The 25,211-nt window shown below is 41.3% G+C and overlaps 1 protein-coding gene across 6 annotated transcripts in view; it reads right to left on the bottom strand.

The window, feature by feature from the left end:
• Nucleotides 1–333: 333 nt before the first annotated feature.
• LOC114148310 (mannosyl-oligosaccharide 1,2-alpha-mannosidase IB) overlaps nucleotides 334–25,211 on the bottom strand; it is a 158,239-nt gene continuing 133,361 nt past the window's right edge. For 2 of the 6 annotated variants that reach the window (XM_028023502.1, XM_028023501.1), the window contains exon 14: nucleotides 334–4,912. In XM_028023502.1, coding sequence (XP_027879303.1) covers nucleotides 3,733–4,912 — 1,180 coding nt within the window. In that variant the 3' untranslated portion in view covers nucleotides 334–3,732. Of the gene's footprint in view, nucleotides 4,913–7,311; nucleotides 7,394–7,611; nucleotides 7,763–25,211 lie in introns of those variants that run through there. The other 4 variants (XM_028023506.1, XM_028023505.1, XM_028023504.1 and 1 more) reach the window with 4 other exon arrangements.

Genomic DNA, 25,211 nt, shown 5'->3' on the forward strand with positions numbered 1-25,211 from the left:
CTCCAGGTTTTTTTCCCCAATAAAAATGTGTTGGGCCCCATTATTTTAGGAAGGTGACGATAAGAGTCACTTCTCTTGTACATCCTGATCTATGATTGATGAATCCTTAGATCAAGATTCACATTTAGAGATTTTAGAATATTTCAAATATTGACCTTTTTTTTTTTAAACGTGTATTTTTTTTAGTTTAAAAGAAAACAAATCTAATTTTATGTTGACTCGATTTAGTTAATTCTTCAAAGAAAGTAAAGAAAAAAAGACTCAACCTGCAGACATTCCTGTCAGTCTGTAGGATTCAGTTTTATAAAAAATAAAAAAACCACCGAGAAGTAATGCATTTAAAAATCTTTTTATTCATGATTTCTTCTTCAAAACACACTTTCCTGGTGTACATTTACGTTTTCCGTTCAAAAAAAAAAAATAAAGGAAAACTCAAGTGAGGTAAAAGTGCTGAAAAATGAAATAGTACCATCGTAACCATCAGTCATCGTCACCATCTCAAAGCGGACAGAAATGCTCGTCTGCATTTACTATTTCAAAGAGAGAGAGAGAGAGAAAAAAGTGCGACAAGTTTCATGTTTTTCCTCACTTTTTATATATTTTTAAGTCACCACACCCATCCCTTCATACACACACGCTGACGTGCGCTCACACACACTTCCACGCATTTAGGTAAACACAGATCTGCCGGAAAAAAGAAAAAAAAATAATTCACAACCCTTTACAAAGAAACTGTAGGAGAGCTTAGATCCTCCCATCACATTCTTATGAGACTTTCACTTCAGACAAGCAGAATCACTAAATATCTATTCTGTATGTCCCCCGCCCCCGAAAACACGATACATCTACAGGTGTTGAATGATAAAACACTCTGTACTGATCAACAATGGCCCAAACAAAGAGAGGGGAGTGACACTGAAGTGACAAGTTTACAGCAGAAAGGTGGGGGCCAAAACATTTACACACACACAAAAAAGGAAAAAAAAGCAGCCTATAAACCTCATTTAGTTTAATTCTCCCTACAGCGTCCTTCACAAAGAGTTTCTACATCCAGACGTGTCACCAGCCCCCATTAAGGAAGGGGCGCAAAACCCGACTCCTACGTGGGGAAAGCTTTCACCGACGGCAACCGTAAACACGAGAAAGCAGACCGGCAACAAAAAAAAAAAAAAAAAAAAAAAAAGAAAAGCACAAGGTCAACATTCCGGGCTGTGTTCATCCTCAACCCGAAAAATGCAAAAATTTAATGTAATGCATTTTCTTTGACTCCGCTTAAAAACGAGCGTTAAGAAGCGACGCCAACAAAGGCCTGGCACTCAGCGGCGAGCAGGAGTTAGGCCGAACAATTATTCACAGAATATATGCAGACAGTGGAGAGATTTCAGGCTGCTGCTTGAACCCTCAAGTCAAAGGTCTGTTATATGAAAAGGGAAGCGGTTTTATTGATAAAAAGCACAGACTGTCCTCAGAGTAATGTCAAAGTTAAATCTGGGGTCTCCCACTTCGTCACCATTTAAATGCTGCAAAATCGGAGAGGGAAGAGGACTGCTATGGACAAGAGTTAAAAGAAAGGGGTGAGAAACATAAAATAATAGTCACGATTTTAATCCAGAGAGCGTCCCACATGATTAACTCCCTCTACTGCGGCCACGTTAGCTGCTCTCCGTGCCTTTCAAGTGGTTGGGTGTGAAGTACACGGTCTCTGCACAACACTTCAGCTAGTTTTAGATCAGGAAACCAAACTAAGTGTTGGCTCGTCAGCAGGCGCTCTGACGCCAGACTGACAGCTAAACAGAGATATAAAATATGAAACATTTCCTCTGCGAATGGAACAAACTAGATTTCCTGGAGCATCTGAGGATGAAGGATGAAGCCACCTGGCTGGCGGCGGCAAAACAGAGCGGACACAGACCGTAAAACCAAACGACTGAAAGGCCCGGCAGGAACGGCTGTACAGGTGAGCTGGGACTGAAAAAGAAAACCAATTATTCTCACTACAAATCTGGACAAAAATGTATGAATTTACCCATAAAAGATAAATGGCAACGTTTCTACTATAATTTTGTTGAGTTTTAACAAAATACACTCCTGCCTCCTGATCAACATTAAAACCCCTTTAAAAATATTCAGCTCTCCAAAAAAAAAAACATGTGACAGGCACTTGATTGTTGCAGTTGCTGGTTGTGAAGCTGCCTTTGGTCTAGAGCTGACAGCAGGGAAAATAATGATAATAATAAATAAATAAATAGGGGCCGGCCTCCATGCGACCTGTAGGCGAGAGGCCCGTCTTTCTCGACCACGCGAGCCTGATAAGGTTATCTGCCTCCAGAGACGAGCGGCAGCAGGAATCTGCCTTCCAAGAAACCGCGTGGATGTGGGCGTGGCCGCCGACGCGAATCCAACTGTCATCTGCTCTGTGGCGATATCTGGAAGAGACGGCACGCTGGAGCACTCAGCTTCCAACGTTCACAGCTAATAATAGGGTTCGCTGGAAATAGAAATGTGGAGGTTTACAGCCGGTGAGGGGAGTGGGGGGCCTGCCTGTCGCCTTCACATTAATCAATACTCAAGTCTGAAAGGGGGAGACGATCCGTCTCTCCTCCCATGACCACAAAAGGGGGTTCAAACGCAGCGTGCATCTGTCGGACAGGAAGTGACTCAGCGCAGACGCATGTAAGGCTGCCGGGGCCGGGCCGGTCCCCAGGAGGGCTGGGAGGATAATAATAGCTGGAGAGTCGGCCGGCGAGCTGCGTCAGAGGAGGATCGCGTTTCAGGGAGCCTGCGAGGGACAAGCCCTGCAGGGCCCCACCGCGTGCGGCGCCTTTTAAGGGAAGAGCAGCCGGTCGGTTGGACCGTCACTCCGCTCCCCCGCTACGGGTCGCCATCCGACCAGAGCAGACTGCAACTAGAGGTCACTCGCAACTTCTTCTGAAAGCAACTTAAAAACAGAGGGAAAGCAACGATGAAAAACAACGAGAGTGATGAGACATTTCCACTCCAAGCCAGGCTCAACTGGGAAAACTGAACCCTGTGTTTGGGGAGAGGGGCCTGAAGTTCACAGTGGAAAATCTTAATATGTAATAAAGTCTTGCATTGTGTACAAATATCAGGCACTGCTGGCATGTATAGGGCTGGCACATTGTCAAAGATGAAAACAAACTGCTGATTCTAATCCTTACTTCCTGTCTTTTAGTAAGGGCATCCCAAATCTTCCCCAATATAATGTTTCATTTTTTTCAGCATTTTTATGATTTCTTTTTTTTTAACAAACAAGAAGGAACCCAAACTGAAGGCTACAGCATTTACATTTTCCCTTTTCTTCTAACAACAGTCCATACTCAAAACTCTGGAGGGGTAAACCTGATACCTCTAGGTTAAGGCACAAACATCTCCATTAAGATTAAAGGCATATACCAAGAAAAAGTCCAAAAAAAAAAAAAAATTAACACTTAAAAACGTTAACACCTCTGCAGAAAAGGAATGAGAAAGAATCAAAAAAAAAAAAAAAAAAAAAAAGCAAAACATTTGTCCACTGAAAAATGTGCCTTAAGAGAAACATTGCATTTATTGCCACTGGGTAATTTTTTTCAGACATTTTTCCCCCTTTTAATTTTTTTTTATATGTTTTTATGCCAAATCAATTCCTTCTCCTCCTCCTCTGTTGAAAAGCAGCATCCGCAGCCAAAACAAGCCTTCCCGGGTCGCCCCCGCTGGAACCCTGTTTCCGTTTGGTCAGTTACACGGCAGCCATGTTGGAATGTTCTGATTCGCCACATAGTAGTTGCTGAAGTTGTGGTCTCTGATGTAGGGCGCCGGCTGGTAGTAACAGGTGACGCAGGACGCGTCCGGGATGGCGCTCTGCTCCGCCAGCACCCGGAAGGCCATCAGCGACAGCAGGTGCAGCGTCTGCCGCCGCTCGTGGCCCATCAGGCACACGGTGCTCTCGTTCACCACTTTGCGGAGGATCTGCAGGTAGTCGTACTTGCTCTTCTCCTCGCCGATGAAGTGGCTCATCAGGTAGGCCTCCACCTTGCGCTGCTGCTCTCCGATGTCAGGAAAGTCTATGAAGAAGCGGGAGCACATGTAGCGCTCCAGGGCCTTGAACTCCTCCTGATTGGCCGGCCGGAAGTCACGCACCAGCAGGTTGCAGTACTTGAGCAGGCCGCCGCCGCGGATTTCCTCGGGCCGCTTGGTGGCGATGAGCTTGTTGCGCAGGTGCCCGAGCGCGGCGTTGAAGTCTCCGTACACGCTCTCGCCTCGGACGGCCGGGTGGAATTGCTCGGACATGGCCGCCGCCGGCTGCTGCTGCTTGTAGTGGGACAGGACGGAGTCCAGCACGATCTGAAATGAGTCCACGCTGAACTCAAACTGCCGGCGTATCGAGTCGACGAACTTCAGCTCCACGTTGCGGCCGTTGTTGTTGGACAGCGAGATGAGGCTCCAGCGGTCCTGCTCTGTGTTGACCTTCACCAGTTTCTGGACGTAGGCCTCCTTCAGCGTCATGGGGGTGATCTTCTCCTTGTTGACGCCCTCGGGCAGGAAGTCCAGCAGAATCCCCAGCACCACGTCTTTGACCAGCCGGAACTCGGCCTCGGTGGGCAGGTCCACCCGGAAGATGAAGTCCAGGTCTTTGTAGCTCCAGCCGATGTCCTGCACCAGCACGTGGCTGGCCGTGGAGCCGTTGAGCCGGATGTCCTTCACCCGGATGCCGCTCAGCTCCAGGTGGGAGCGCACGCGCGCCACGATGTCCTTCAGCTGCACCTCCAGGGTGGGGAAGTTCCCCCGGCCGTGGACCGGGACCACCTCTGTGAGAACGTCGTTCAGCCGGCTCACCTGCTCCCAGGTGAGGTCGCTGACGGAGCTGCAGCTGGATTCTTCCTTGTTCTCCATCCTCACGCAAGCTTCAAATTTACTGGGGTGGAGAAACAAGCGATTGTTAGCAGGAGGGTCAAAGAGGTCATCCAGAGCAAGCAACTTAAACACCAGGCAACACGTGGGTACGAAAGGTACAAGCTGGATTCAAACCCATTCCCCAAAGACCCGACCCAATCAGCTGATCTAAAGTAAAAAGAAAAATTTAACTTAGTTTTATGCCTTCAGTTTCCAAACTATAATAAAGAGTTATTAGAAATCTTTCACACTAACAGCATGTCATTTGTACTTTATAGCCATATTTTATTTTGAAGGAGGAACATGTAGATCACACTCCATGTTGCTGGTTGTTGTGTTTACAGTGGGTGGGACTTAAAATTTGTACTGGAGTTACTATAAGGTCTAATATATCAATAATATTTTCATTGAAAGCTAAAAGAATAAGCAACATTTTAAATTCAAAAGCCAGTTTCACTGCCAAATTATTGAATAAATGGACGTATAAGAGCAACAAATGTACATGTTTTTAATCCGTCATTTAGGTCATCAGATTGGTGAAAAGTACCACTACACCCATTCAGCTTTCAGGTATTTCAGGAAGTACTGATCATTCATGGAACTGCTTAATAAATGTGGACTGTGAACGCGGACATTAGCGTTGAGGACGTCTGTGATGCCACATCAAGTTTAGCATTGAGATGCTAGTTAGGCGTGAATAGCTTCGCTGAGAGGATAACTCCTTTTACCACAACAATATTAGTCCTTTCCAGCATCCAATTAGATTGTTTTTGGAAACAAAAATTAACCCCCAGAGGGCCAAGAAAAGCAGCTTTGTCACTTGTGCATCAGATTTACAGACGTACCGGAAACGCGCTGCTCGGCCTGAACCTTCGGATGTAAAAAAAACAAAAACGCAATTAAGTTAGTTAAAAATCGATGCAATTATTACAAAATTAATGTGTTAAAGTCTTGGTCTAAGTTCTTAGTTTTAATGCACTTAATGAAGTGGGAGAAGAAAAACAACAACTAATCTGCTGATCACAGAACAGAATAATTGTTGCATCTCTGGCTTAAATTATCTACTTTATGTAAAAAGAAACAAAAGGCCAATAGTGAAGACTCCTGCTACCTAAAAGTTCAAACTTTAATGAATTATTGGGGAAAAATGGATAATAGAATTGAGCATTTCACCATAGACTTATATCAACCCTTTTATCTTAATTTATCACTTTTTATTATAATTTTATTAAGTCATATGAAATGTCGGCTCTAAAATGTCTAAAGGTTGAAACTGCCTTGTTTTTAAATCTTGTTCTGCAGCCGTTTAACCCAGGACTCTTTCAAATGAGATTTTTAATATAATGAGCTTTTTTCCCCATGATAAAAAAAAATAGTTGAAAAGAAAGCTGCGCATTCCTACAACCTTAGTAAAAAAGAAAAACTATTGATTATCAGACCATGTGTTATTGATAGGGATCAGCAGTAAATGCAGCCTGGTCATGTAAAGTTGATTTTTGGATGTAGCACCTTATTCTTGCTGGATGTGAAGCGTTTGATTGCCACAACAATCTTGACTGCGTGGTTCGTTCGCCATGAACTGCTGGCCAGGGAAGGATTCAATGTTACGCCGACAGATGGTTGACATTACGTTAAAACATGAAGGCTTCTGGGAGACGTCACGACGGTTTGCTGGAGCATTTGCCTGAACTGCGCAGCGCCGTTTCATATTTAATCAGAAACTAAACGCCCAGTTTAAAAAAAAAAAAAAAAAAAAAAAAAACACGCACCGACTTCAGAGACGAACACCGCAAACAGTTTCGCAAATTAGCGAACAAAACCCAGTCCGCACGAGCGGAGCTGAATGCGAGAACGAGACGAGCCGCTCGCGGACACACAGCGCAGAGCTCGTGAGCCTTCTAGAAAAGTTCGCGGCGCGAGCCTGGCTTTCATTCCAGAACGAACAAACACGAGCTGCCATCAGCTAAACGAGCCCGACGGGCTCCGTGTAGCTACTGCGAGGAAAGTCAGCTCCACACGGTGTGGGAAGACCCACTTTAATACGTGGTGACTCTAAAATGTCACGAGAAACGCGCTTTTAATCAATTAAACCTGCTCGCGCACTACAAACGCTAAAAGTATCAACGCACTTAGACGCTTTATTTTGAAGGCAGCGTCGATGTCAAAGTTGCTAATTATAAACTTAGACTAAACTCCAACCATATGGCAACGAGTCTGAAGCTGTTGGGCAAATTAAGAGTTTGGAGCGAACCGGAGAGGGATTCTTGTGTTAAAAATATCCAAACGGTGTCACGTTTTATCGCCAGGGAATAGTTAAAGTAACGACACAAATTTACGTACAGCATTGTTCGAGGGGATATAAGGTTAGCACACAGTTCCGCCTGAATAAATAAGAAAATAAGAAAGAAAAGCAGTACATACGTTACCAAGAGAGTGCAGTGGAAGCATTCAAAGTCCGAAAAAGATGTTGAATTCACGCACACGCCTCCACATAATCCACTATCTGAAAGAGAGGCACACGGCGAGCCTGCAAGTCAGCGTTTGAACCACAACCTCTCTGCACACGACAGGCCTATTTTATAAAGCCGAAGTACTACCCGTTGAAATAAATGCGCCGCACTACGACACAGTCCCTTTTCCCAACCTGGACGCCATTTAGTAACTCCAAACAAAGCTATGAACCACACAGCGGCGTATAATTTGTGTAATTAGTATAATTACCTAATAATCCAAACACTTATCTTCGACAAGTCATATCAGATGTTTGAGTTGAACAGTTCCATTTTACCAATGCGCCAAACAAAGCCTTTGATTGGTCAAGGATGTTTTTTTGCGTTGCCAAGTTACCAGAAGCGTCCACAGGCAGCCGGGGTTTGTGACGTTTACTGTCACGTGGTGCGAGTTGCAGAGCAGCTGTGAGGCTCAGGCAAATTACTTTTACGAGACTTTGCTTTTATTTGTTTCTATTTCGCGCTATAACTCTATTGAACGCAGATTGCAGCTAATGGCTAATCAGAGATATGTTGCTGCTAAAAGCAGCTTCTATTATTTAAACTTGATTGAAGGCTCCTTTTTATTTTTATTTCCCTTTGGGATCAATAAAGTTATTTATATTTAATTTTACATATATTGATTCATATTCGTTAGTCTGTATTTATAGCTTATCTCATATTTAACTGTCTTAAACCCAGAATGTGTGGTTCTCATATGGCTCATATGGGCAGCAATAGAAAGGGGAGTGCAGCATAAATGAAACTTATCTGTCATATGCTCCCTAAACAAGTCTTCTATTGCTTTTATGCATTCCTGATATTGAAATGCTCCTCGCAAATGTATTTTAAATGAGATTTCCAGTTTATTATGTCTCCCATATTTGCACCAATGAACTTGTTTTTATACACTGTTTTAGTTTTCACATAACCCAACTGTATCTCTAACTTTCTTTTTCTGTTACTATACACCATGAATTCAGTTTAGATGTTCATTTGACACTATCAAACTGCATTTCTGAATTTACGTGTAAAGTAAGTCTCTTCCTGAAGCAGAAAATAAGAGCTATATGCAAACCTATGTTCTATTAATTTTAGAATCCATCCATCTTCTGTTCGCCCTTTGTCCCTAATGGGGTCGGGAGGGTTGCTGGTGCTTATCTCCAGCTACGTTCCAGGCGAGAGGCGGGGTCACCCTGGACAGGTTGCAGGGCAACACAGAGACAGACAGGACAAACAACCATGCACACACACACCTAGGGAGAATTTAGAGAGACCAATTACAGTCATGTTTTTGGACTGTGGGAAGAACCCGGAGTACCCGGAGAGAACCCACGCATGCACAGGGAGAACATACAAACTCCGTGCAGAAAGACCCCAGGCCGGGATTCTTGCTGCAAGGCAACAGTGCTACCAACTGCGCCACTGTGCAGCCCACTAATATAATTTCAGAATAATTAGCAAAATTATTCTGAAATTACCCATATGTAATGATCAAATATATCCTCCAAGGATTCGTTTTTTTATTTCACTACAAACAAACTGATTTGCTGAAATCTTTCGGACACAAATAATGATAACATGCTTCATTTTTATTATTCAACAGAGACTTGTCCAAGAGATTCTGCTGATGGCCCTGAAAAAGCTTTTTCTGACACACGGGAAACAACAGACCCAGAAACCCGGTTGTGAGGGAAACTCTTCACATTCTGAGGAAGACAGGTTGTTTCATTCGGTCGCTTCCTCTGAACACACACACACACACACGCAGAAAAAAACACAACTCATCTGGATTCACTTGTGAAACACATGATTCTACAATTGAAATGTACTACATCTATAAAAACGCGATGGCTCAAGGTACTAAAACTTACTAGGAACTGCTCAAACCTTTCCCACTTCCTACACGCGCGCCTCTATGTGTGACTGAAGCAGGAAGTCGGCAGAAACGGGTCTCAGACAGGATGCTGTTTCTTGCGCAGCAATGGGAAAACCAGAAGGTGAGTTGAAACCACCGAGTGAGAGGGGGAAAGCTTGAGGCGTGTTGTGGTTGTGTGCTGTGGGGAGCCCCTACAGGAGTGGGTTACACACCATGGCAGAGTGCATGATAACAGCAGAGAGTGGAAAGTGGCCTGGAAGGGGATCCCCACTCAGACTCTCACCGTAAAACTGTTAGCGCCAGCTGTTCCACAGCAAAGACATGAAGCTAACGTACTGACGTCATCGCAGCGTAAAGCGAAAGCATTTCTACGAGTTCTTCTTGATGAAGTGCAAAGGAAGGAGAAAAGAAACTGTCTAGATGTGAAATTGAGTAAAATTATGAATTTATTCTTGTTTGCGTTTCAACAGAGACGGCTGCAAGGCTCCTCTATAAGCTCCACGTGATTTGAGGATAAACGACCATGTGATCAGCATAAAAATATAAATATTTGAGTTAGTCCTCGTCCTAACTCATTAGTAAATATAGAGGATAAAATGGGGGCTAAAACAAGACCCTGTGGAACCCTCTAAGTGGTTGTGATGTAGGTGTATTCCTTTTTTTACATCAACACACAGAGTTCTGTTGGATAAAGAATTTCCAAACCCACCAAAGATCATTTTGGTGAGTCCTTCAGAAACAAATCTTTCAAGATTGCAGAGTAACCACTGTAATAAAAATCCTCAACTTATACTCCAGTAAAAAACCTAAAGGGTAATGTCTTCATTTCACTCAAACCTTGGGAGCTGGAGAGCTGCCATCACACCAGACAAGAATACTCTGGTACAGTGAACCCTCGTTTTTCGCGGGGGTTGCGTTCCAAAAAGAACCCGTGATAGGCGAAATCCTGAAGTAGTTGCCTTTATTTTTTTACAATTATTACACGGCATAATTAAATACTCTACATTGAAACCAAAGAACAAAACCTGTTTTTTTAACAAATATAATGCTTTCTTACAAATAACTACAGTAAAATAATCATTTTAGTCATCAGTTGGACAAATTGTGACTGGCGTATTTCACTGTTCCTCTGACTGTGACGCTGTGGCCTGACTCCGCTCTCTAGTGGCTTTTTCTTCTGAAGCCTGTGGTGCAGGTGTGATTTTTCTAGAGAAGAACATATAACATATAACAAATAATTGTTCTCTTATTATAGAATAATGGAGTTCAAATTGCCTCTCTAGGGTCATTCCTGATGTCTTTCCACATTCGGGCAATATCCTAACACACATCAGTAAGCTGCAGGCCAACAAAGTTGGCAAAACCTTCTGCTTTTTCTTAAGGTGATCACACTGATAATGCCATTTCATTTGATTAGCAGTACCTAGCTGCTACTATCCCTAGTGAATCCTACAGCAGGCTTTCACTGAGTTTGTCACTCTTGGCGTCTCTGGTGTTGCCCGGTTTTAGTTACCAAATAATGACAGGGTGGCGTCTTTCGTGGGTTTTTCATACTCAAGGTTGGATTTACCTCATTTTAAAACTGGGTAAAAAAAATCAACAACTTCATTTCTGTTGCCTGAAATGGTAACAAATAAAACGGTGTGTACCGTTTAACGAAGTCCATGTTAAAAAAAATTACAGTTCCGAATCTCGGTCCAAACCAAAACAATCCGACAAATTCCATTTAAACCCAATTCAGATGAAAAAGAGAATGTTACTTTATGCGAATACAATGCTGCATTGCATAATAAATTTACATAAAATTAAATAAAATATAAGAAACCAACAACTGGAATTGTTCAAACGTCAGTCCAACCATCATGGCTACCAGTGCGCGGTGGTGACCTCGCAGTGGGACAGGCGTGCCAGAACGGGGGACAAACTTTTATGAACATGTTCCCACAAAATCTGAATCACAACAGTGTCCAAGATGTGGTGGGGTCAGTCGGAGCCTGGAAAAGCCTGAACATCATAATTTACGTACGAAACGTTGTCACCAAACGGAGGTTTGGGCCGGGCACTTCCTCCGTTTGCATGTTTGACTTCAACCAAAACAAAACCATCGTACACAAAATATAAAAAATTAGGTTTGTGTACCAGTGCAGCTTAAAGTAGAGCGGATTGTACAATCTATTTTTTCTCAACCGAGGATCTTTGCACAAACTCCAAACACACCTTGGTCAACGTAAACATATATGTGAAAAGCATGCAAGCATCAGCGCTGGCGGGCGGCAACAAGTATACATTTCAGTTTTACTCATGAAGTCTTAGAGTGTATAAAGTAGAAAATAGTCCCGGCATAAATTATTACTGTAAATGGATATCTAAACAAAGGAGTCCAAAAGGAGGAGTTTGATGAGATAGTTCAGGACTTTTTAGGTTGGGTTCTGTAAAAAGGGTCTGGCTGACTTGAAAAAGGGTGAGTATTCATGCAATTACTTAATTTATGTCAAATACATTTTGGGGAAATCATTTTTCGCTGTGACGTTGAGGATGTTTTGTTTTTCTTTTTTGGCAAAAACACAACATAACTGTTACTCCTGACAGATATGTCTCTTTTAAAGACCTTTAGTGATGCCATTCTCTGACTCCACTGCTGACTAAGTGAAGTCCAGCAAATATCAAGTTGTATCTACAATGCAACTTGTTGTATTGTAAAAAAAAAAAAAACTAAAAAAAAACAACAACATACAAGTTGTTGTTTTTTGAGTGTCCATTAAAAAGCTTCAGGAAATGGATGCCGATTTCTGAATTTGAAGAAAGTTAAACGATCATCTTATTCTCTTTATTCTGGTGTTTATCAAGAAGCAACTCTGGTAATTTGGTAATCTGACCTGAAACAGATACAAATGTATGTGAAGCCTTGGAGCCAAAGAGGACTGGATTACTACTTAACTCTTACATCTGCTAACTGGTAGAAAACCACAACATACATCAGCCTACAGTAATCGACTTTATTGTTCAAAAAACAAACGTTACAGGTGTTACTTCACAGATTCTCCTAAGTACCGTTCATTCAACTACCTGGTTAGACATATCGATGCATTTTACTGGTTGAGAACTAACAAATGTTCTGTTTAATAAGGACATAAGATCAAACCGAGCTTGGAAAGTAGAGGAAGACTGCTCAGCTGATTTCCATGTAGTGTGAGGAACTGATAAAATGCAAAGTATGCAAAGGTTGTACGGCATGTAAGATGATTAAAACAAACCATAACGGCAGGCCAGTGTGGTTTCAAATATGTACTGTCTTTATGTTAGCTTTCCTAAAGTTTGGCAGCGAAGGACGTCATAATTCACATGAAAATACTTGAACAAACCAAAGCATGTCTTGCTGTCGGTAAGTCTTTCTCTGTGATATTGGCCAAGTCTTCTTTTGGATCTATTCCAGCTGTTTGCTGGCCTGCATGTAGGTCCGAACCTAACAACAATACTCGTTTTGTGACTTCATTGCAAACTCATTATTGGTTGGGTGCTGCTTTGATCCGGTTCTGATGTCTAAATCAACATCTTCAAAGCCTTTTTTTTAAACCCTCATTGTAGATCAAAAGTGTTCAGTGATCTCAAAAGCAGAGAGCCGATGCCTGGCGTACGAACAAGCTCTTATTAATGTTTTCTTCACACAAACAGAACTCCAAATGCTTTAAAAGACTTGATCATAATTAGCAAATGTGGCTCGGTTTGTGTTTGCCAACAATATAACTTATCCAAAAACTCCCAGGGTTCAATCTATTAGAAGAATACCTTCCTATGTCGTCATTTGCAGGTGATCATCTGCTCCTCTTGAGAACTGTTCCAAGCATTTATCTAATTTAGCACAAGATAACAACTAGCAATAGCAAGTGTTAGCGGTCAGAGTGGTAAAATACAAGGCATGAAAGAACAGTTTGAACCAGTGTCCTTTTTAATGGTGCAACACATGAGAACCACTAATTGTCCTATTGACTGTCTTCCAGCTATTGATCAAAGAGGATTTTATTACTGTTGGGAAAGATTCCCTAACTTTTATTAACTTTGTTCTCAGGAACCAAGCCAAACGCTGGTGTAGGCCTCTTCTTTAAAAAAATGAAAACAAACCTAGATCACTCAGTTTGACTTAATTTTAGGCCATTTATCTCTTTAACCAAGGTTTTAGAAAATATATTTTTCATTCAGCTTCAACCTTGCTTAATGAGTCCAGCTTTGGATCAGAACTTAGTTTGGACTGGTTTATAAATAGTACACATTGTATAGATATGTCTGTTGGTCAAAAGTTCCTTGTGGTTCTAGTTTCCTTGGACCTCAGCAGTTGATAGTGGGTCATTCAGTCCTGCAAAAGAAGCAGATAGAACTCCTTCTGTCAGGGTGAATAATTTAGCATCTTCTCATGCTCCTTTTTCACGTGAACAGGCTTCACTCTCATCCCTCTTCTTTTTAAAAGTCTTTTTTTTGTTACCCCTCTAGGGGGTCTTTTTGTGGGCTCTAGTGTCCCTTATATGACAGTGGGCTGACAGGAAACAGGGAAGGAGAGGGGGGAAGACATGCAGCAAATGTCGTCGGGTCCGGGAGTTGAACCCGCGACGGCCGCGTCGAGGACTGAAGGCCTCCAAATACGGGTTGCGCTAACCCCCACGCCACCACGGCACGCCCCATCCCTCTTCTTTTTCACTTTATAAGCTGCCACGTGTAGCAATTACAACTCAGTACTAGTCATCTTTAAACTGCTATGCAGATGAGATCTAGAGCGACTTGCTCATGACCCCGGGCTCAGATAATGCTCTTTAATCTCTACTAAATTGGATTCCTGTTGTCAGGCAGTGGCTGAACCTGATTTTCTCATGTTTCTAAACACGGAAAAGACTGAATGCGTTTCGTCTGGCAGCAACACCACTACAGATGTCAGCGCTTTGACTTTTAATCTAAACGGAGTCAAAAATCTAGGGATAATATTTTAGAAGGATTTTACATTTAAGAATCAAGTTGACTCCATGGTCACGACAAGCTAGTTTCTGGTGTGTCTTTTGTCCAAAGGTTAGCATTTTTAAACCAACCCGACCCGAAGAAGGCTATCTACGCTTTTTTTAGCTCCAGACTCGATTGTTGTGATTGAAATGTAGCCAATTAGCTAAGACCTCCCAAAGTCTGAACACTGTCGGTTTTTCATCCCTCACGCTGGCTTCCTGTTTGCTTTAGAACTGATTTTAAACTTTATGCTACTCCCTGAAAGCTTCTTAATGGTTTGGCACCTCCTTGTTTGTCTGAACTTTTACGTGTTTGTGTGGGGGTCAGCTCCTTGAAGTCGTAATGTCAGCCGTTACTGGACATTACGAGGAGAAAGCTCCAACACTGGGCTGAACGGGCCTTTTCGCCGGTGAAATACAAATCACTAGCTTCCTTTGAATCTTCGTGCCATCAGCACATCTGAAGACACGTTTATCCAATAAGAGCTTTAATGTTTCGTTTTTAGCACATTCATTTATTTCTGTCATCTTTTTGAGTGTTGTTTTGATTTTATTCTTATGCTTCTTTATCTCCTTATTTGAAAAGCATCCTATAAATCAATAAATGAAATGAAACGATGGAGTCAACGGCTGGCAAACGGACAACAGAACTGGTAGTGGGGTAGATAAAACTTTTCATTGGCTGGTTTTGAGACAGATCAACATCTTAGTGTGGGAACGAGAGACCGACAGACAACTATCAAGAGCCTGGAAAGAAAACTGAAATGCCACAAGGCTGTTTAGTTAATCTTTCGAGACGCTCACGCTATTTGGTTTCAAAGTAAAAGGCCACAACAACAACATCAAACAGCTCAGAAAGCATAAATTGGCGTTTCGTTTCAAACTGGAGCTAGACGTTTCTACCCGGAGCCTCGCCGGGTTTCTAAACTCAGGGCCGAGCAGAGAGATGAGCAGACTCTAGCAAGTTGTTTGTGCTAAGCCATCTGCATGGTGATTATGGAAATAAAGATGAATGGAGCTGCTCTCCGTGGAATGAGCGGGTGTTATCGTAGCGCTCCTGGTTATGGATGAGTGGCGGCAGGCCTGCGTTGGCTCTGTGTATTCCCATCCGGCTTTTGCTACCTGCAAAGCCTCTTGTGCCATTTGAGAAGTGACTCAGTGTGTCCAGGCCATGGCTCGGTAAGCAGCAGGGGCCATTAACACATTAAACACAGTGACACACACAAACACGATTGATTTGCATGTGCCTTGAAGCACATATTGTACCCAGGCAAGCAAACAGACGGCCGTGGAGTGGAGTGCCATTAAAGGTTCCACTACGTCCGCCGACGAGAACACATCCTAATCTTTTCTGTGACTCAGACTCTGACATCATGTTTTGGCGATCCTTTCCAGTGTACGCCTGACTTTTCCATCATATAACGCATCATCACAGGTCAAGCAAGCATTTTCAGGTGATCCGATTCATTACTGAAGACAATACTAATTCAGAAATGTCGGCATTTGGCTTTCATTAGCCAAAAGATCATGTCTATTGGCTAATGAAGAGTGGCACTGTTTGTCTAATAAAAAAAAAAGAAGATCCTGAGCCAAAGTGAGCATCCTGTCATTAGAATTGATGTGGCAATTTTACCAAATTTGAGGATAATGGTTAGGTGTTTGGATCAGAGCAACCCCGCAATTGCAGCTCTTAGGATTTGTTTCCAGTCATCAGATTCCACACCACCGGTCCAGTGAGGGAAAAACAAAAACGCCTTTTGGCCTTACTGATGCAAAACGGGAAAGAAAACATCAACTTTAGCCGAGTTGGCTGAAAATGTTAACGCTGGATTTGATAGAAAGGTGAAAATTTGCTGCACATGTCCAACCAGTACGTCACGGAGTGTCTCCATCAAAGTTTTTTGTTCCGATTCAGGAGTTTAACTGCTTACTATGGTTTTCTATGTCTCTTATCTTTCTTCCCACATTTGGTAATTTTTTTTGTTTCTCATGTTGTGTAGTTCTTATCTTTTGTTTTTATCTGAAACAAAAAGCAGGATACAAAAGTAGGAATTTCTAAAAAAGAAAAAAAGGGTGCCTTAAGACAATTTAAACCTACCATAATGTTTTACAAGGATACAACATTTTGTTTGATCTGTTGACTTTAGTACATATGCAAGTACAGCTCAAAAAACTTGACAATAATCAAAACGTTAAGTATTTTTGTCACTCAATTCATATAATAATAGAGGACCGTCACACTTAAAGTGAAATATTTTATTTTTTTTGTCATTTTGATGCTCATGATTTACAGATAATGAAAACTCTGTCAGTGCCTCTGAAAATGAGAATGTTATATAAGGTCAATGAAAAGGATATATTGCTTAAAATGTGAAAGTTGAAGTTCTCACATGTTTTTATATCCATATCTGCTAGAGAAAAGAGAGTAATAAAGACTAGTACTGTATTTGTTGTCTTTTCAGAGGAAAACAATGTTTTTGTTTTTTTTAAATTAAATGTTAAATCTGTCCGTTATCCTGCAATAGCTAGCCCCGCCCACTTCATCACAACCCTCCGGGGCTGACTACTGACCAGTTCTCTGTCTAACAGGTCCGGAAAATCTCTAAGACCTGGGTATTACCCTAACTGAGATCTATAAGAGATAATCTATTCAAACTGGTGTCGAAAGCGATTAGTCTAGCTCTAACTACCTCCAATCCAGAAGTTACGACCCTTTTCAGTTAAGAAACAGTCAGCTGAGTAGCCCTCACAGCTGCATAATTCCAATAACCACTTCTGTTAACGGTAGCTCGCTTTCTAAAATATAACTTGCTCTTGGAACCGGCTAGATTAAATTTAGTGACTTGGATGTAAGTCCCTGGGTCATTATTTTACTCTCGCCAAAGGAAATTATGAAGCCTCCTCTTTACTAGAACCATGTACCTTAGTTTTACCTTTATTAAAAGAACTGAAAAATGATTAAATGACTCAATTAATTCCAATGTCCACCAACCTCATTAGAATTTTAGAGTATGAATTTATTAAGCAAGCTTAAGCAGGGATATGTGACATACAAATCAATAATCAATTGTATATAATTCAAGAGCAGTGTAATAAAATCAACATGTATAATCATACCCTCCTGTCTCTTTCCCTAACCTATGTCGCAGATTCTGAGATAGCTTTTTAGGAAGCAAGTTCAACTTATACCCAGTTGGTGGTGGATCTTTAGCAACAGGAACGTCCGAAAACCTTGGTCCGAGGCTTTGTCCTTTGTGTGGAAAAATCCTCTTTAGAATAGAAGCAAAGTAAAGAGAGCTCAATTGCTTTTGAAAACCCAACTCTTTATCCCTCTGGGACCTTTGTCTTTTCTCCAAGTCTGTTGCAATGTTTGGATTGAGGTAAGACCGACGATCGAATCAGGAACCCGGGTTGGACGATTGGAACTTGTCTCCCTTTGGCGGCACGAAGCTTCAGCTTTTCCCGTGGCTCCAGGGTGTGGTCTGCTGTTGTTTCCTCGATCTGCTTCTTCGTGTTAGCTCTACTTCGGTGCCGCAGACAAAGAACAAGAACTTCTCCTTTTCCGTCTGCTTTTATACAGTTCTCTACCATGTATGTGTATGGGGAGTGTTAGTTTACGTGGTTTCCTGAACATCTGCTGATTTCACGGAAACCCCCGTCGGCCCCTCCTGTCTGCTGGCTGGGATGGAAAGTCCCGTCCTTTCCTCAGCGTGTTGATCTTAGCCAACCATACCGCTCCACCCATCCTGTGCGTCTGGCCATCTGTTCAGAACTGCTTGCGACAGCAGGAACTCACAAGTTCCCCTTCTCTTTTTACTCACCCTTTTCTCTGATTAACTATTAAACACAGTCAAATATTAAAAACTATGTGCTTAATTAAAAACTATGTGCTTATTTCCATTAAGCATTAATCATAAGCATTAATCACCTCTTTCACTTATTATAAATCATCAAACCTTAATCATTTCATTGTTGTTATGTCATTACAGATCATGATTCGTACACTTCAGAATCATTCAGTGATTACTTACACACAGTCATTTTACCTATTGTATTCAGACATGTCCAACTTAATCATTATAAATCAAAACACCCAATCATTATAAATCAAAACACAAGATTGCTTTATTTCTTTCAGGCCTTCATGCACCTTTTTTCTGCGTGTACCTGGATAGATCTCAAACCCCATACCAGTTTTCTTGACAAATCCCAAAAGCACCTGGAGTGATAAAAACAATGCATTTCCTCTGGGTAAAATCACAGAAGACAAAACGCCAAGAGAAACGTTCTGTGTTGCGATCCTGAATAAGTGGAGACTCCGTTAGAATTGTCTGTAACTCACGGGCTAAAAGTTCACTTAACTATGCAGTGCAGCTGATTGACTAAATAAAGTTTTAAAAAAAAAAGAAAAAAGAATTGGCTGTATCTCGACCCTTTGATTGCCCTGGGTAGATCTTTACAGCATATAAACTGAATCTGAATGAAGTTAACTTTGTGGCTAACTCGCCTCATCCAGTGAACATTCTCATCATTTCTGCCAGCTGGTAAAGCTGTCAAAGAAATAATGAGTTCAAAAAGCATCCAGATCCTATTCACAGAGTTTTTTTTTTTTTTAATTAAAATTTAAATATAATTCTTCCCAGTAGTGTACGTTTTTGGAAGACTGTCTTCCCTGCAAGCCGTCATCAGAGTGAAGCATCACGGCTAAATAAATCCCCAAACATCACGGAGGCTTCCGGGAATCGGTCCCGACTCATCGCTCAGTCTGCGCTCACCTTCAGACCTTCCCACTGCTCCAGCCCATCTCTCTTTCTTCATGTAAACAGCTGAGACAATCCATGACTCCAGCAAACCGCCATGTGGCCTATGTGGATCTGGTGGCTTCTCTTGGTGCAGAAATTAACGACAAGGAGCTCAATCTGGCATCAGTTGTTTTCTTTAATTCTCCATCTGCATTTCACACATGGGCACCGAGGTAAAGTCAGTCTCTGGCATGAAAGAAACTCCTGCAAGGAGGAGCCAGAATGTTACCGTGTGGGAAATTCCCGCCACACTTTCTCACGGACTAAACATTTCTATAACGCAACAAAAACGATATAATAGCAAAACTAGCATAACCTGGATTAAACATATTTCAATAATATGCAAAAACGAAAACCATAAACATATTTTATAAATAATATTTCTTTATCACATCGCAGAGACACGTTACCTCGACACTGACCCTCACGGCTCTGAGGATTACCCATAATACCCCGCTCTTTCTAGGGTGAATGCAATACCCAGTTTAACCAGCAGATGGTGCATTTTAGCAGGATTTAACCTGAACCATTTTAACTACGTTACACAAGCAAGCCGGGCTGTCATGAGTCAACAGCTACATAACCACCGGAGTTATTAGCTCTGCTGAAATCACGGCTTGCAAAACAACAACAACAAAACGTTATCAAAACTGCTTCCAAGTTTGCTATGACTCTAACGTCAATATTTTCTCTTAAAGTGTGAAAATAACTTTATAAAATTATTGTAATTTATATACCGCAAACTCTGGATGAGCAACTCCAGCCTCTATATCTTTAGTTTGGTCTCAATCAATGTTAGCTCCGCACACTAGCTAACACCGGCTAGCTAGTGCTCTCTTGTGAAGTTATTTCAGACCAAACCAGAGATATAGAGGATAGAATTGCTCACACACAGTTTGTGGTAAATAAATGGCAACAATTTTATTATGTTATTTAAGTTATTTTTGCATTTTCCAGCGAAGAAATTGATCTCAGGGTCATAGCAACTTTACTTACGGCTCGAAGTAGCCAATCAGCCGTCGGGGGCACTACAGAAGCAGCCAATCAGCCGTCGGGGGCACTATGGAAGCAGCCAATCAGCCGTCGGGGGCACTACAGAAGCAGCCAATCAGCCGTCGGGGGCACTATGGAAGCAGCCAATCAGCCGTCGGGGGCACTATGGAAGCAGCCAATCAGCCGTCGGGGGCACTACAGAAGCAGCCAATCAGCCGTCGGGGGCACTACGGAAGCAGCCAATCAGCCGTCGGGGGCACTACGGAAGCAGCCAATCAGCCGTCGGGGGCACTACGGAAGCAGCCAATCAGCCGTCGGGGGCACTACAGAAGCAGCCAATCAGCCGTCGGGGGCACTATGGAAGTAGCCAATCAGCCGTCAGCTCTAATCCCGCCTACAGAGTTTTAGATGGGTGAAGTTGACTATATATATTAATTCATGATGTGCTTCTGTACAACATAAAATTGATTAAATTATTAAATAATTTTGTCTAATTTTAAAATGAGATTAATACATAATTCTATTTTTAAGAATTTATTTCTGTATTTAGTTCCAGTTTTTTTTGTTTTTTTTTAAAGAGACATTTAAATAATTACTTTATAAGCCATTTATTATCATTATGCACTCTTTACTATTTAGCTATATAATGTAACGTGTGATTCACAGAGACCCTTGAGAAACCAGATGAAATCTCAGGCGGACGGAGGCGGTAACAGAAATCCTGGGAGACGGATGGAAACATGTTGGTTTTCTGTGACATTTTTGGGATGACTGATTGTTGTGGTCGCGACGCAGGTGCCACATGTTGCACAGGGACGCTACAGAACGTGTGTTGTTGTTGATGCATAACTAAAGCCGAGAGTAATCCTGCTGTGTTGGGAAGGAGAGCTCATAGAAAATCACTCTGTTGGTGCAAAGCATGAAATCGTCAAAGCAGGGAAAGTCAAAACTCAGGAGGGTTTTCATTATTAGGTGTCACAAAAACACTGGCCTTCGCTTTGATTAAAATGTAAAAGGTTGTAGATCAGTTGTTTTTTTTTTATCTTCCACGTTGGGCAATCATTTGATTAGTTAAAATTATTTATTGTATTTTAATTGTAACCACAGGTGTATTGTCAGGTTTGAAAAAAATTGAAATGTAATACAGGAACCGATCTCACATTTTGACACATTAGAACAATGTCTTACACCAGGATTTTACGTTGCAGGTCAACACAAAGTCGACCTGCAACGTGGAAAGAAAATGAAAAAAATGACGAGACAAAACTTTGGAAAATTGCCAAATACTTTCATATTCTGTACCCTTTGCTCAGATACCTCTAAATCAAAGCAAGTGCAATCAGTAGCTTTAAGCATGGTGGTGGCAACATCATGCTGAGGGTCTGTTTTGCTACCAGTGGTGTGAAAGGTGAGTTGGTGGAGGAACAACACCTCAAATAGTTGGTCGAAACACGAAGACGATCCCAAACACATCCGAGCTCCTGTCGCTTTAGAGAAACCAGGCGGACATTAAACTTCCTGGTGACGTTTGTAGGAATAGAAGACACTTTTTTTTCATGCAGATGACTTCAACAATTAACTTTTCTACAAGATTTTATTAGACTTATGCAAATTACGTATGTTGCTATATCGGAAACACAGAGCTTCTTTAAATCAGGTCTAAAACCCAATTTATTTAGAGTTGCTTCTGACTGATGAATGTTCCAGCTGCTGGCGACGCAAAACAAATCGATTTAAAGGAACTCAGTGCTTCGGCTGTTTTGGAGTTTTCTGAAAGTTGGTTCCAGAAAACCTGAACAAACAACCAGTTTTCTGGAAGTCGTATAAATCTTTGAGATCAGTTCAGGCTCAGAGAACAGACTTTAAAACACTTTAGCTTGTTTACGAGTCACAGAACGGTTTAGCACCAAAATACATTAAAGGTCTTCTGGTTCTGCTCTGCTTCCACCAGAACCAGAACCAAACACGGAGAAGCGGCGTTCAGCTTCTATGCACCGCAAATCTGGAACAAACTTCCAGAAAACTACAAAACACTGACTCCTTTAAATCAAGGCTAAAGCCCACCTGTTGAAGTTGCTTTTAACCTCAAGATATATCAATATACCTGACATATGTTTGCTTGATGAAGGCCTTTGACAAAATGTAATGTTTGCTGCTTGTTTCATAATTGGTTACTTTGTTATGTCTTTATGACGTAAAACGCTTCGAACTGCTTTGTCGCTGAAATGTCCGACACTCGACTCGACTTCTGGAGTGTTTAAAAGAGCGCCACCATTTCTGCAACCGTGAAGGAGAACCTGTAAACGTTTACCCCTGTCAGGATGTGTGAGAGCAGCAGGTCAGCAGCAGGCCCAGTGGTCGGTCCTCGTGTGTGCAGGTAATGATGTTCAGTAGAGTACTGTGACGGGGGCAGTTCTGTGCAAACAGCAGGCGTTCGGTGGTAAACCCGTCACCCAGACTATGATGATCAACTTCCAGATAATATGACTTGTCTTCACATGTCAAATGTGTTTACTGTTGCTAGAAAGCTTCTTCCCAAGTAAGAGGAGGAGCCTCACGATCACCAAACCCTTACGGTGGAACAGCTTTTGTATGAATACGATTTCAAATACTTACTTTTCTACGAGAGTTTATGAAATCACATCTGTATAAAAATGTCATGACGTTAATTTCATGATGTTTAGAAAAGAAAAACATTCAGTCAGCGGGTTTTAGTTATTTTTGAACCGACGCCATCAATCGGACACATCCGTCATGTCTTTAGAAACAAAATGCATCTAAATTATTCATGTTTTCCTTCAACACAGACGTTTGTCGTGTCCTGCGGCCTAACTGCGTTTTCGACTGAATGGTGTTAAATGTAATAATCATTTCAGTTGAGAATGTTTTTTTTGTTTTTATTTGTAATGCTTTCTCTGGATTGAACATAATTCCTAATTATTCATGAGAAATTGACTTATTTGCGATTTATTCACAGAGCATCCACAAAATATCAAAAGAAAATGCAGCTTGAGTTAAACTCCGTAAACACAATGCTACTTGACACATCACTGGCTGGTGTTGGCAAAGCAGCCAATCCAGGAGCGACATTCATCTTCCTTGGCCCTGATTGGCTGCATGAGCAAAGATAAGGAAGACTGTAGATATTATCTTCTGGTAGTGCCAAGATGGCTACCACTGGGTGGATTAATGCATGTTAATTAATTGACAGTTCAAAGTGCTTTACATCATAAAAACACAAAAATAAAAAGTCATAAAAACAACAGTCACCAGTATTGAGAAACTAGTAAGCATTAGACTTTGATGAATATCATCATCAAAATCATCAATGCACATCAAATATGTTGGTCAATGATACAATTATTTTGGTTCAAAAGCAACTCTAGAACAAACTATTACTGGAATTAACTCTACATTTCTCTACATTCCTACTGTTTTTCCACGTAGCTTCCCCACAAAATTCCCTATTAGAAAATTGATGGGGTGTGATATTTTTCGTGGGGTAAAGAACATAATCCAATGAAACAGGCTCCTTACCGTCTCAGGAATCTAGACGTGGATCGATCACGAGAGAAACCTGCGATGTTGTGAATGAAATCTAACTTTTTTTTTTTTCCAATGAAGTGCTTCAGAAAGGAGCAGCCTTATCTTGTGGCTGAAGACCGCCATCACAGCACACCGTTTGTTGATTTACATCAGCCAACTGTGAAGTTTTCACAAACGGCCCAGAACTGCAACAGATGCTGTTCTGAATTGTTAAAGACAGGAGGCATGATGGGTATTTTAGGTTCCTTTAAAAAGATCCTGATCTACATTGAGGGTTGGTCTGACTTTTTGTGACTGCTGCTTCAAAATCAACAGAACAATAAACTACACCCACATGAAGGGAGTCAGTTACATTGATGATGGTTTTTTTTATTGTCTCCACTGTATTTAAACTTTTATTCTTTTCGTACCGTGCTCTGTAGCATTTCACGTTATCTCAACATTTCTTGCAAAGGTTTCTCTTGTCTTTAAATGTGCTGCAGAAAAAAAATGGTGCAGAGAGAATGACTGCGAGTGCTGCTGCAGCATCTTTGAGTTGGTGGGAAAAATTGGTTGCTTTCCTTAATAAGTTGAACAAGGTTTATTTCAATATCAATGTTGTTACCTTTCTGAAGTAAAGGGTTAAGTCAGAAGTGATTTTTGTGATTCAGGCAAATTTAGGAAGATGATTTAAACAACACAAAATAAAAAAAGTCTTTTTTGGCAAAAAAAAATGAGTTAGGCTATTATTTTAGGAAGGCGACAATATGTGATTATCCTTTTTCACATTTAAATTTGCTGAAATAAAACCTTCAAATCTACAGCCAACAATTTTTATTTTTTGCTCCTGACCATTAGGCTGCTATGGGAATTTGTTAAACAGTCGTATTCAAAAAACTAAAATATGCACTCCGATGAGACTGAATTTTCATAATACACATACCTTTTAAAAATAAAAACCATTAAGCAGCTATTAAACATACTGTTCATGAAGGCTACATTCTAGTAAAAACTTGATAGAAGAGCTTTCTCCATTAAAAATGTGTTATTGTTTCTTTTGTCTAATGAAGTAATGGTAGTGTTGGAGATATGGCAAGTCATATGGTCATAATTGAGTATTTACGTTGTGGGTTATTAAACCTCTTAAAGGCAAGACGTTTTATTATAAGAGGCCAGGCTTGTTGTTTGATTAAAGGACAAAATGGTTTGTCGTACCATGTGGCAGCATTAATAAACCAGCCATAACAATATCATTTTGCACAAAGCAAATAAAAATTCTTCACAAAGATTTGTTGGATATTTGTAAAAACAAATTAGCTTCAAGTTGGACAATGACCATAGTTAACGGAAATAAAGGCTTGAAAACGTCCATCTGTGTGTAATTAAACTATATATAACGTGCTTCACTTCGTGACAAAGTCCCTGAAATAAATGGGCTTCTAATATTCCAACTTATTGAATGAGTGTGTGTATTCATTAGGTCAACAGCTGTCTGTGAACCAGATGGTGGCGCTATAGGAAAGGTCCAGAGCGCGTTTCAAATCAAACCTCGACTCTTACTGCGTTTTAAGCTCACATTCAGCTCGTTTTAGATTGAACCTTCTTATTTTATTTCAGAGGTCAACATTTGTGTTCTAAAACGGCGACAGGC

Source organism: Xiphophorus couchianus, chromosome 7 (assembly GCF_001444195.1).
Source record: "Xiphophorus couchianus chromosome 7, X_couchianus-1.0, whole genome shotgun sequence".
NCBI classification, from domain to species: Eukaryota; Metazoa; Chordata; class Actinopteri; order Cyprinodontiformes; family Poeciliidae; genus Xiphophorus; species Xiphophorus couchianus.